General features: G+C 32.9%; 1 protein-coding gene across 1 annotated transcript in view; it reads right to left on the bottom strand.

Annotated features, from left to right (window-relative positions):
• Positions 1-5,029: 5,029 nt before the first annotated feature.
• LOC149562087 (exonuclease V-like protein) overlaps positions 5,030-14,723 on the bottom strand; it is a 173,485-nt gene continuing 163,791 nt past the window's right edge. Inside the window, exons 6-7 of the mRNA XM_089825625.1 lie at positions 5,545-5,627; positions 5,030-5,391 (exon numbers count right to left, since the gene is read on the bottom strand). Coding sequence (XP_089681751.1) covers positions 5,178-5,391; positions 5,545-5,627 — 297 coding nt within the window. The 3' untranslated portion in view covers positions 5,030-5,177. The remainder of the gene's footprint in view (positions 5,392-5,544; positions 5,628-14,723) is intronic.

Genomic DNA, 14,723 nt, shown 5'->3' with positions numbered 1-14,723 from the left:
TTTACTAGCAAGAAGAGTATCTATAAGGCTCATCTGAGAGCCTTCTTATTCTTGAAATATACTCTCTTGCACTCCGTGGATAGGGAGCTCTAAGCCGGCATCCAAGCATTCCAAACTCATGGAATCGTTTGGATAGAAGGGTTTAGAGTGTGACACACTTTCTAGTGTACAATGAGCATTTCTTTATTGTAGGTTTTTGGGAGTGTAAACTTTGGGACTGTTATTCTGATGAGATTTTTCTAAGACCTTGTACCTCAAATATAATTTGATATTTGGTTTTTTGTATGTTGCCTTGTTTGTCTTAATTACAGTTTTGATTTAGTATCCTTTCCTATAATGATTAGAATTGTGGAGTCAAAATGATTAGAGGACATTCTAAGTTATTTTCTTTCTTGATCTAAGGTTTTGTTTTTAAGTTGGCTTTAATGAACTTGGTTTGTGAATTTTATTGGACCCTTAGTCATTTGACTACATTTTGGAAATGGGTTTTCTATTTCATTGAGATCTAAGAGGTTATAATTTTGGGCATTTTACACTTGCCTTGTTTTGTAAGTCATCCATATTTTGTTAAGATTTTGGCAGCATTTGTTTAGATTGTGGAGATGGATTGTATTCCATGTTTCTTTTCCTCTCATTGTTTTACTTTATGGATAGTCAAATCCATACTCGTAGATTTAGGTCAGTTGAGTGAGTTTGTGATACTTGGTGATTTCTTTTGCATTTTACACACCTAATCCTTACATTGGTATTATTTAATTATATTCATGAAGATGGTTGTGCCCACACATAAGCATGTGTACATGTGTATGATGGGATCTTGTGAGACCCAAACTCACAAATATAGGTTGGTTGAGAAATTGTTCACTTCAGGGTTAGGTTGGGAACTTGTGTTGCCTATGGGCACTCATCATGTGATGAGCATGCGTATATAGAGTGCACATGTGGAGTGGCTTCTCTTGTGTAGTCCAACACAAAAGTGGACCACAAGTTAATGTGAAGAGGTTTAAACAAGTGATGACCAAAATTAATAAATGGGTAACGAAATTTAATGATAATATAAGTAAATATCTATATGTTCTCTAAGTGTCCTGAGGGAGTTGGTGCGAGGCTTTGGTGACTATATCCAATCTTCTATAGAAGTTGGTGCGAGGACACGACATGATGCCTCCTTTTCGAGTTAAGCCATGCCAAGTATGTGGCCTCCTAAGAGGAGTTGAGCATACTAGATGTGCCTTGGGCTTGTCAATGCCAAGTGGATTACTCTTGAGTAGAGTTCGTAAATAGTTATCCTATAAAGTGTATGAACAATTACCTAATGTACGATATTATCTTTATAATCACTAAGTTCTTGTCATGCACTGATTGGCATGTGTGTAAGCCTGGTATGCTTTGTCTTACGTGACTATGTTTGGGTCACTATATCCATCAACAAGGCAGGCGTGGGCCTAAGGGAACTACGTGGTTGGGAGGCATAGCTACATATACCACTGCTAGGGACTAGCGTACAAAGATGATCATCTTCCAATCAAAGAAAGAGCTTGATGTTTTCATAGGTTCTTCGATCATCCAAAGTATGTTCCTTGTTGTTTATACTTTCCTGTTATGCATAAACAATATCATGATATGTGATGATGGACCTTATTGGTTACTTTATCTTGATGTTGTATCTTATTCCTTACTTGATGCTTTATTACCATTGGTATGATTAGAGATGATGTTGGTAGAATAACATGTTAGATTTCTTGAATAAATTGCTTGATACTTATGGATTACTTGGGACTATTTGATGCACATGTGTACTAGTGCTTATTATTTTCTCATGACATCATTTATTATGACTTAGTGTAGATGTTTAGTCCATGGTTTAATAAGTTAGACATATTGATCCTTATTAATGCTAGTGAGTATCTATCCCTCAAGATACATATATTGAGTACTCTATGTGGAGATTAATCAAGTTTAATTCTAATTTTTATGTTTTGATTGCTATCTTATGAGGTCACGCGACAGAGAATTTTGTCGTATGACTAATGCACTTCATCATATGACAATGCATCTACTTGTACAAGGAAGCATTGTCTCATATGACTTTGACATGGATTCATATGGTTCGTGGAGAATGCTTGTATGGTAGATGATTCTGGCCCGTACAAGGACTATCCCTAAATTATCATACGACAAATAGTGGATTGTTTTTCTTGTATTCTAGGGGTGCAAATTGGATATTTGGATACACTATTGGGTTTCGCACCTTCCCCAATTAATACTGATCTAACATCTTTCACCTTTGAGTATATCTAGATGATATTTTATATTGTTATACATTTTAAAAGGTAATGAACTTGTATGGCTTAATCAATTAGGAACTAGTATTGTGGCTTTGAAATGAAGATCGATTGTAATGCTAGTAGGATTAATAAAATGAACCTTATATGATTAGTTTATGTAGATTGAAATGTATGCATTCATAAGTGGTGAATTCTTGGGGATCTTTGGTTGATGGGTTAGTTATTTTTGTTGTGATCTCTTGTACAATTGTATACATATATTTATGCTTTAAAAATATATTTCAATTTATGTTTACTCAAGTATAGTTATTGTCAAGTCTCAAACTTTATGTATTCTATAGTGAAATATCTTGTGTACTAGAATGTTCTTTTATATCCTAACAAATTGGCATGATGATGGGATGTTCATCTATATATGAAAACAAAATAGTTTTGTAATGTATAAATTATATTGATATAATTTTATAATTGTAGAAATGATATTATGTTTATAACAATATCATATTTAAACAATTAATAAATTAATATGTATTAATATAATGTTTTTAGCAAGATATATACAAAATAGATCAAACTGAATCAAATTTAACTTAGTGTGAATAATTTTATAAAAAAAAAATGAAAAAAAAAAAAAGTATTAATATAATGTTTTTAGCAAGATATATACAAAATAGATCAAATTGAATCAAATTTAGCCTAGTGTGAATAATTTAAAATAATAATAATAATAACAACTAAAATAAAAATGTATTAAATGAAGACTATCCAAACCAACTACTTTGACATTCTTTACAATTAATTAACATTAATAGAAAAAACAGTTGAAATAATTATTATTATAATAACTATGAAATATATTAATATTTTTACTATAGTGATATTTCCATCCATCCATCCACCCATCCAAATATTTTATAATAAATCAAATATTATTTGTCAAGAAAATTAATATTTTATAATGTTTATTTAACATAAGTATTTTTAGTATATAATCAAAATGTAGTAAACTTAAAAATAAATGACTTACAAATATGGAGAGATAAATATATAAATATATATTACTATTATATTATATATCTTTTTTCCTCATTTTTTAAGATTCAAGTTAGATAGACCCACCACCTAGAACAACTCACTTCCCTATCATTAACACTTTATTCAATCTTCTCACATTTCATTTTGGCTTATAAGCAATGAAGCTTATAATGGGTTTGGAGAATCCATAATGGTATTCAAATAGACATTTAAAATCTTTCATTAATTCCAACTTCTAAAAGACTTCAATGACTTGGAGCACTTAAGTGTAAGCAAAATGTTGTAACTTATAGGCTTAGGCACTCAAAACACAATTGGTGACTCCATTCAAATTTTAATTCAAATCATTTTTGCATGATGAGTTATAAAAAACAATCTCCAATTCAAGAGATCTTCACATAGAGAAATCAATGAAATAATTCAAACAAAATTGTTGAGAGAATACCACAGTTTTTATGAATTGAGATCCCTCTAATCTAAACTTACCAACACAGGGGAACCTAAACTATTCGGGTAAAATGACTAAAGAAAAACCTATAAATTGACTCTCCAAAGCAAAGACTTCTACTACTATAACAAGACCTCCTAAAGATCTTAAGTCAAATGACTCAGTCAAACTAACCTCTTAGATCCTAAAAGAACTAAACTAATAGAAAAGAAACCTATTCTAACTCTTTGCACCAAATGGTCCAAGACAAACCTAATCTAACTATGTACAAGACTCTAAATGGATAATAATCAAAAGGTTGATATATACACACGATCTAACGTGGTTTCTCAAAGTTCTCAAGAGAAAAATATAAGCTTATTTGTCTTCATTCGGGATCAATATATAATAAAGTGTTTCCCATCATATTACATATATTAATAGTATTTATTTTTATTTTTATTTTTATTTATATATTTGTAATTATAATAATCTTACCATTATTTATTTTGTGTGTTCAACCCTTTGCATTTTTTTTAATGTTTTGGTGTTAAATAGAAAACATCCTAATTTTTATAAGGGTTGCCTTTTTGGAGCACTTTATTTTTAAATTCCACTTTGATAAAAAGATAGACTTCTTCAAGGTTGCCAACCTAAATTGAAAGACTTTGTTTTGATTTTGTGGTTCCAATTACATGCTAAGTTTGATCAGTTAAGTGAAAATTACATCTTTTCTTTAACTTGTTGATGGCTTGATCATTTAGTGAGGAAATGAATTTTGCATAACCAAAGTTATTAATTTCTTCATTCGCATTGAAAATTTGTTACACTTTGTCTTAAGAGTAACTTTAACCTTACAAGACACTCATTGGGCATGCCCAAGCTTCTTTTAATCAATTTAATTATTTTGCTGCTTCATTGTAGTTGTTCTTCCTCCAAAACATTTTGAACCAAAGATGACTATTTTGACTTAATTAAGTATTATTTTCCTCTCTCTATACATCACAATATTTCTTTATATCTTGTTGGAGTTCTCTCTCTCTCTCTCTCTCTCTCTCTCTCTCTCAAACACACACACACACACACACACACACACACACAGAAATAGACTCAACAAATGCATCATTCAGTTTTTTATTAAATATTTTGAGGTATCAATATCAAGAATTTTTTCCATAAAAAATGTAAGTTATGTACCCCATTCTAAGTGTATAATATGATTCTCATTTTTAATAATACAATTAGTAATTAATCTACACAATACTAAGCAATCAATCAATGTGATCCAACTAACTCTCCTTATCAAATATTTTGAGTCTTCCAAAGCTTATAATAATTTAAAAAAGAATGGATGGACCATAAATTAAAATACATAATCAGGATGAGCTTTCTTCTAGTCATTTGATATTTGGCTACTATGAAAGCTGTTATTTCTTCTCTTGGGATAAGATTTGAGTCCTTTGACATATTGTTGAAAAAGAACAATAGTTGCATTTCCAAATTTCTTCCCAAGCCACAAAAGTAGCTGCTCTTTGACCTAGCCAAAATTGCAAATTCCAATGAATTTGAGTCTCAACATAAGTTGCTTCATACAAGAAATCATCTTCTGCAAGTAAGGACCGATCAGCTTGCAACTCATACCTACAAGAAACAAATAAACTATGAAGATTGTATAAACTATGTTAACTCCAACAAGCAACAAGGCATTAAAAGTATGTAAAAATTCTTGCAATGCAAAAAAAGTGTCTACTTCATAAATTTAACAAGGATAAAATATTTGGATGTATTGCGTACCTTATCAAAAGTGACTTTGTTGCTAAAGGAAGTGATTTACATGTCACTTTATAGAGCTTGACTAAATTATCCAATGATCGAACCTGTTGTCAAACTAACTAAAGTTATACAACGTACTGACAATTAACAAAGAACTTTAAGCACTATTGTCGATTAAGATATTATTACATGTGAAATTTCAATTAATTAAAACATACTGAAACATGCTATTGTTTTCTTGTTTTAATTTTATTTAAGCAAAAAAGTCACTATTAACCCTCTTTTGAAATAAATCTGTCCACACGGAAAATGTCTAGATTGGAAGTTGTTCTGTTCTTAAATACAGATCTAGATGTTTTCATTGAAAATATAGATGTTTATAAGTATTAGATTTGAGATTTGTTGATGTGATTTTTATGTCGCTACATAAAGTTATACAACATATTGTCAATCAACAAAGAAATTTAAGCATTGCCATCGATTAAGCTATTATTATATATGAAGTCTCATTTAATTAAAACACAGTGAAACTTGCTATTGTTTTCCTATTTTAATTTACATTAAGCAAAAAAAGTAATTATTTAGCCTCTTTTGAAAAAAATCTACTTCCACAAAAAAAATGTCCATATCTGAAGATGTTTTATTCTTAAATGTAGATCTGGATGTTTTCATTAAAAATATAGATGTTTACAAGTAACAAATTTGAGATATATTGATGTGAATTTTATACCACTACAACATGCAAAATTGAGTACCTAGTATTTTGAATGAAACATTGAACCTCAAATCCCTCTTGAATTAGGAATCTCATGTGCTAAATATTGTATATGGATTGTGTGATCCAATGAGACAAACTCAAGGTTTCTTTTTATTGTGGACTTTCACTCAATTGCAATGATGTGATATGCTGGTTATCCCAAAGGGATTTACATTTTATCAAATGGATATTCAATCACTTCAAATATGTCTAACCAATCCTTGCTTTGTTGTGTCAACTAGGCATAGGAAGGTGTTACCTACTAAGGATAAGGGAATGATTTTCACATTGCCAATACTCATTAATATACCCTATGAAGACATTATCTAAATGAACATTTCTAAAGCAAGTTAAACATTTGAAATTTATGCCCAAACTAATCTACTTCTACACAAAACGAAATAAAATTACAATCTAAGTTAGCAATTGTAGAGACAATGGAATACTCCAAAGCAACACAATTAATCCACCATAAATACCAACAATGAATTAGGAATTACTTTATATAGAAGCCCCATGGATACAATGAATGATTGGGATTGATTTGAAATCAATGGGCCAAATTAAATTATATAAAAACCTAATTAGGGTTGCTAAAATCATTAAATACACAACCAATAATAATGAGGCACCACCCTATGGGCCACACGAAAATTAAATTCCATATCCCATTGAGGAGTAGGCAATGAGAAATAATATGTTCCAAATGTCCTTTTGTGAGTGATTTTGACTAGACAATCTTGGATATGTCAACTTGGAGCTCTTTCATTCGTTGAATGATTACTCGACACCACCTTGATTACCAAAACCTAACAACCACGAGTGAAAAGACGGGATCCCCATTTATCAATGGGCAATGATGTGAAAACCTCACAACATCTAGCACCCACACAAAGAAATGTTCCTAGACATTAGATGGATAAAACTTGCTTGGAACCAACAAGATCCTTGTATTAATTCCTACTTCACCTATCAAACAAATGGGCGATGGACTCAAAATAGAAGAAAGACCAGAAATTGAGCTAAGAGCCTTCATGTTTAGTTATTGATTTATGTGTAAGTGTGTTTTTTCTTTGCACGACAAGAACATCAAAAGCCTCCAAGATCCATTATAATTAGTTATTTGGCATCCATACTTTAAAAGCATCCTAGATAGATCCTTTTTGCCATTCAAGTATATATAGCCCTGACAGGGTTACCGTTCTTTTTGCCCACAAACATTGCTCTACTTTTGGAAAATTTACATTTAATTGTACCACTGGAGCTATTCGCATACCCAAAGATAAAATGCCTTAAAACTTTTATTTCTTTTCTCCTCATTTTAAAAAAGATTCTTTGCACATCAAGAACATCAAAAGCCTCCAAGATCTAATTTAATTAGCTATTTGGCATCCATACTTCAAAAGCATCCGGGATAGGTCCTTGCTGCTAGTCAAGTATATATAGCCCCAATGTGGTTATTGTTCTCCTTACCCACAAATATTGCTCTAATTTTGGAAAATGTGCAGTTAATTGTACCACTAGAGGTATTCACACACCCAAAGCCAAAATGTCTTAAAACTTTTATTTTGTTTCTCCTCATTTTTTAAAAGATTCAAGTTTTAGGCCCAAATCCAGGGTTAATGAGGAGCATACCAATTACCTACAGTACTTCACTTCCCTATCGTTAACACTTTATCCTATCTTCCCATATTTCATTTTGGCTCATAAGAAATGGAGTTTATAATGGGTTTGGAGAAAACAATGTGGTATTAAAATAGGTGTAAGATCTTTCATTAATTCTAACTTCTCTTAGAAGACTTTATTGACTTGGACCAATTAGTATGAGCAAAATGATGTACCTAAAAGACTAGGTACTCAAAATACAACTCATGATTCTATTCCAAATTTAGTAGAAATCCTTTTCGCATGATGATGTTATAAAGAACAATCTCCAATTCAAGAGAACCTCATAAAAAAATCCACGAAATTATCCAAACAAAACTATTGGTAGAACACCTAAGTGTGCCTTGTATAATACATCACACTTTAAACAAATTGGAATCCCTCTAAACTAAACTTATGCAAGTAGATCCACCTAAACGAAGTAACTAAACAACTAACCTCCTAAACTACTTGGGTCAACTAGCTTAAGGAAAACCTACAAACTAACCCTCTTAAGAAAATTAAACTTAAAGACTTTTACTACTACAACAAGAGCTACTAAAGATCTTAAGTCAAATGACTCAAGGCAAACTATCCTCCTAGCTCCTAAGACAACTAAACTAACTAACATAAAACAAACATACTCTAACTCTTTGAACCAAATGGTCCAAGACAAACCTAATCTAACTATGTAGAATACACTCAAGGGATAATACTCAAAAGGTCATTATATACACATTATCTAACATAGTTTCTCAAAATATTTAAGAGCAACTAGTCTTATGTGATGGTTCTTAATTTGGAAAGCTCGTCCTTGTACTCCGAGAAAAGTTGTCACCTCACATTCAAACTCAAAAAATCTATCATGTGAAATCAACAGCTGAGGAGGTTTATTTGATCCATTTTTAATAGACAAACAAGTTGTCCTTTCTAAGTTTAGTAAGCTCGCTTTACCTTTTATCATGTCACAGGAATCCTTAGTACTGCAAATCCCCAAAAGCCAATTCATGATCTTGATCAGAGAAGGCATGTTGCGGATATAAAAATTGTTGGAGTTAATGTTCCAACAGTCATAACTGATTGTTGCATATGTGGCAACCTCTGTTTGAGCTGTTGGCAACATTAGTTCAGTTCAAGTGTGAGTCATAGAGTTTTAGTTTGAAACAATAACTAGTTGGATGTGTTTGAGTTAGGTGCCAATAAGTTCCAGCTAATTGTCAAGTTTATGTGTGTGTTGTCAATCATGAAGTAGTTTATTGTCAATCATTTTAGCAATCATTTAGGAGTGTTCATCGATCAAGCTATTGTATAAATATGCATCTATTACTCAATGGTAACAAGCTTCATGTTTAGTCTCCACGTTTGTTAATTGTTGTTTTATTTTTCTAATAAAAATCAAACATTAAATCAACACATTTCTTTAAAATATATAGACTTGTTGGATCAAGAAGAACTCAAAGCAATCAAACAGTTCATGAAGGATCAAAATATTGCTAAGAAAGATGTAGAAGAAATCAATAGATCTCCTAAACTAACAAATGATCCTCAATGGGACACCCTTGCCATTGTTGTTCCTATCTCGCTAGGGGGGGTTGATACTGACGTAGAGCTGGAATGACCAACAATATCATGGGATGTTGTATGACTCAATCTATTGATAAAATACTTTATAAGCTAAACTCTCTCGATCTCCATTTTTTTGTAATGCATAATGCAAATTGATCTGTTCTATGGCATAGTATAGCAGGTAGTTTTGGTTTCAGCCTTGATATTTAAAATTGAACATGATGGTTGATACTGGTTACTAGCCTTTTTTATGTATATCTTTTTGTGAACTATTTTGTAATAAAAAATATCAGTTGTTGTTAATTAAAGGTTCAATTTGCCTATCTCTAAGTATATGTTTATGTTTATCATTAATTCTAAAATAATTACTATAACTTTGTTAAAGCATTTGGTGAACATGCATATTAGCCATGAAACCATATAACCTATCAAAACCATGTGCTAATTGTTAACAAAAGGATACAATGAAGAGTTTTCTACGTTACTGATGCATCTGCGCTGGAAGGGGATGCCGATGTGGATGCATTTTGGTGCACAAATGTGAGAGGATGCGTGGGGGTGTTGTCAAATAGCATCATCTTCTCCTGCGGATGTGTGCAAGGTGCTTGGAAGAGCATTTGGGCACATCCCGTGAGCATCTGGATGTTTTCAACGACCGATCACTTAAGTGACTTAATAAAACATGTGCTTTAAATTTTTTTTATTGTTTTTTTCCTCCTATTTGCCTCACAACCCTAAAACGGCCCTAAAAGAGGTCATTCATTGCCCATTCTTCCCATTTTGTTTGCAACTGGGCTCTCTTCTCATTTGGTCTCCATTGTGGCATTCTAAAAGCAAGGCCATTAGTTTTGAAGAGGATCATTCGTAGGGTGTCCATTGAGCTTCCACAAAGAACGATTAAGCATCTAAGGTAAGCATTCGATCCATTTCATGAACTTTTTTAGTGATTTTTTTTAGATCATGAATTTTTCAAATTTTAGAAGAAGTTTTTCAAGATTTTTCGTTTTTTTTTTTGTAAAGAAATGAAGGAATAAGTGTAGCCATCTTTTTATAGTATTTTTGTATTGTATATTTGCACTTGCATGTTTCATGTTCATAGTTTTTATAAACATTTCTAAGTTAATTTTTTCTATTTTCTTATTAGATTCATAGTTTCTATTGTGCAAGAATGGCCACTATTGATAATAAAAGTTTAGTACCAGGGCAAGACCAAAGTGATAACTTCAATATTGATGTGACATCTTCATTATGGAGACACACCACAAGATCATCACAGGTTTCCGGAGGTGGGTCATACATTTGGAGATGCAATATATGTCATAGTAAACCATTCAACAGCTCATATTCTCAAGTCAAAGCTCATTTTATGGGCCCTACTGGTAAAGGAATAACATTGTGCAAGAGAAGTAAAGATGGAAAAATGTTGAGCGATGCTCAGTTAGCCGGATTCATAAAAGAACAAGAGGTTGTTGATTGTTTAGTGAGCAAATCAAAAACAAGTTTGTACAAACTTTCATCTACAAAGAGCAAAGTGAATGTGCCCATTGATCATGTTGCATCCTCCAAACGTCCATTCTTGGAAGTGGGAGAGGAGGATGATGAAGTAGAAGTTATTACCCGCAAAAGAGGTCCGTTGGATCAAGCATTCAAAATGGAGGCAAGAAAGATTGTTGATTAAGCAATTGCATGTTGCCTTCATGCCAATGGTCTTCCTTTCAATTTGGTAAGATCGCCATATTGGAAGGAAATGGTTGCAACCATCCTTAGAGCACCAACTGATTACATTAGCCTCAAGTATATGAAAAGGTGTGTACTACTCTTTTGCAAAAAGAAAAGATTTCTATAGACAAAGCTCTTCAACCAATTAGGACATCTTGGAGAACTTCCAACATAACTATTGTATCCGATGGATGAAAGGACACAAGAAACTGACCATTGATAAATGTGATTGCAATGTCCCCCAAAAGGGCAATATTTTTTAGGGCTATTGATTGTGAAGGACAAGTTAAGGATTCACAATTCATTTCTAGAATTCTCATTGAGGCAATAGAGATGGTGGGTAGTGAGAATGTGGTCCACATGGTTATAGATAATGCCACGAATTCTAGGGGTGCAAGTGTTTTGGTTGAGTCTGGATACGACCATATTTTTTGGGCACCATGCACCATACACTCTCAACTTGGTCATGCAAAAATTTGGCACCCAAATAGATTGGGTCTAACAAATATACCAAAAGGGAGAGGAGATACAAATGTTTGTAACAAACCACCACATGTCACAATCTATATTCAAATCATTCTCCAAGTTGGAGTTGCTGAAGGTAGATTTAAAATTGTAATTACTTAGTTTCATTTATTTATTTATTTTGAATAAGTTTTATATTAATGTTCAATGTTCAATATCAAATTTCTTGTTTATAACTTCGTTTTATATTTGATGTCATATTGTCAACTTTCTTATAGGTTGTTGAGACTAGATTTGCATCTCATACTGTTGTTCTGAAACGACTCCTCAAGGTGGAATTAACATTGGGCCAAATGTTTATTTGTAACCAATGGGCTATATAGAAGGCTTCAAATTCAAAGAGAGCCTTGAAGGTCACGAGTATGATCTTGGATGAGCATTGGTGGGCTCGTGTGTGATTTGTATTGGATTTCACTGAGCCTATCATGACTATGTTACACTTCGCTAATACAGATGCACCTTGCTTGGGGGATGTGTACGATGGCATGGACACCATGGTAGAAAAAGGTAAAGCTTTCCATACAAGCACGAGACTAACCCCACAAAATGTGAAGCCTTGTGCAAAAAGGTGGAGGATATCATTCATCATCGTTGGGAGAGGATGACTACCCCATTGCACCTCCTTGCATATGCCTTATCTCCACGGTACTATAGCCAGGATATACTTGCTATGCCGGATAGAATTGCACCATATGTAGATGAAGAAGTTGCTCCTAGGTGCTACACTACATTTGCAAGACTCTTCCCAAATGATGAAATGCACAAAAAAGTGAGGCAAGAATTTGGCTTATTTGCTTGAGGATCAAAACTTACTCCATATGCAATAAAGGACCAAAATGACATGGGAGCTATCATATGGTGGTACTTGTATGGTCAACCATTCAAGCATCTACAACCTCTTGCAATCAAGATCCTCTCACAAGTAAGTTTTCATTTATTTATTTATTTAGGTAGCAATTGTATTCTACACTTTAGTGTTTAACATATTCTCTAATTTGCTTTTCATTTGTATGTTTAATTTTAAGTTTTTATGAACACTATTTAGGTTGTAAGTTCTTATGCTGAACGGAATTGGAGTACATACTCCTATATCCATTAAGTGAAGCGCAACCGGTTGGGCTCAAAGAAAGCTGAGGACTTGGTTTATATACATACCAACTTGCGTCTTTTGTCACATAAGGAGGATGGATACAAGGAAGGGTTAACCAAGCTTTGGGATGTAGCCCCTGAATCTACAAACTTGGATGCAACACTTCAAGATCTTACTATGACGATTGGTGATGATGTTGATAACATCATAGCACATGCATCTAGCACAATTGGAACCATGCATGGTTCAAATGAACTTGCAAGTGTTGCAGCAGGAGGAGATGATGAGAATAAGAATTTTTTTTAGAATCCTTATGATTGAATGTGATTTGTTAATCTTGAGCCTTGACTCTTGATTGATCAACATTGAACCATGAACTATGTTTTGATTTTGTAATTCGAATTGCATTGGAATCTTGAAGTTGAGTAATTTACTAATTAGACATTACTGTTATTTCAATTTGATTATGATAATGATTCAATAAATGATTTATTTTTGTAAATTTAATATTTCTTGTATTTCTTTGCATACATAAGTTATAGTTGACAACTTTACATATATATACATATATATGTATGTATGTATGGACGCACCCAAACACATCAAAAATCCCCAAAAAAAAAAAATTTATGTGCATCCACGCATCAGCACCCCGCACCCTCATCAGCATCAAAACCAGAATCAGTAACTTAAGAGAGTTTTGTAAGCCAACAGGGCTGCGTATACAACTTGGACTCTTGCATGGACTTTGTTTCACAAAATGTCTATGGGGCGAAGAGTGAATTTGTGCTACATACTAGTTGGGGATCTTACAGTGTATTTAAAAATCATTAAAGGTGTTAATTTCCCCTAGTATGACCAATTTCACTGATTGTAAGATTTAGAAGTCAAAACTACAGTTAGCTAGCTGGCTTGTGTAAACTCTCTGTTGTAACTGATGTTCACTGCATTTTGAGTAAACTAAGGAAATCTTAAATAAGGAGAATCTAGACAAGAGAAACTGAGGGAACGACTTATCTCTTTCATTCAAGTTTTGGCAAAAAAGTGGGCCATATTTTTCAATGGTAGTGTTCTGCCAAGGAAGAGCAAGCTTCGAAAACAGAGCATATCCATTGCATACTCTTATTTGATGCAAGCGATATACTAGGAAGGTCTATCAATGCTTCAGTGTCAATAAAATATTTGGGAGCTGTTAGACAAGCAGATAGAAATACATGCAGCCTTTTGCTCACATTCAATTCACAATGTTGTTATTGTCCAGAAATTATATTGGATAACAGTTTCAGATTGGGAAGACAGACAATGGCTAGTGGATAGGCAAAGAATCAAGTTCTTTCTTGACACTCCAGTGCGAACAAGTGAATGAATCAGATAACCTGTTGGAAAACATTTAAGCATGATTATTAGTTTTAAAATAGCATCAAACAACAGTTTGATTATTAGAGTGATTTGTAAGCTCTGCAACAAACTTCATATGGAATCACAAGTAAGGAAAGAAGTTCTCATCACTTTGAGCCAATTGGAGGGATGTTTGACAATTGTAGAACAACCACCTCCTTTTTTTTAGATTACCATTGCACTTATAGCTACTGCTTTAAATGAACACTGGTGGTTAAGCCATCCGGATGGTGAGATAAGGTTGTTGGTTACTACTTGTTTGATGGAGATCATAAGAATTGCAGCACCACAAGAACCTTACGAAGATGACATAATGAAAAAGTTACTTCAGCTAATAGTTGAAAGTTTCCAATTTCTTGGGGACATCAGAAATCATTTTTCGAGAAGAGTTGTCATACTCAAAAAATTTGCAGAAATGTGACCGAGTAATCTTATGCTTGACTTGGGAATGTATGGTTCAACCCATACCATGTTTCAATATTTCATGGTCACAGTCAGGGA

Source organism: Cupressus sempervirens, chromosome 4 (genome assembly GCF_028749045.1).
Source record: "Cupressus sempervirens isolate cs-2001-9-10 chromosome 4, ASM2874904v1, whole genome shotgun sequence".
NCBI classification, from domain to species: domain Eukaryota; kingdom Viridiplantae; phylum Streptophyta; class Pinopsida; order Cupressales; family Cupressaceae; genus Cupressus; species Cupressus sempervirens.
Note: the sequence above shows the minus strand (reverse complement) of the source record. Positions and strands in the feature narration are given on the sequence as shown.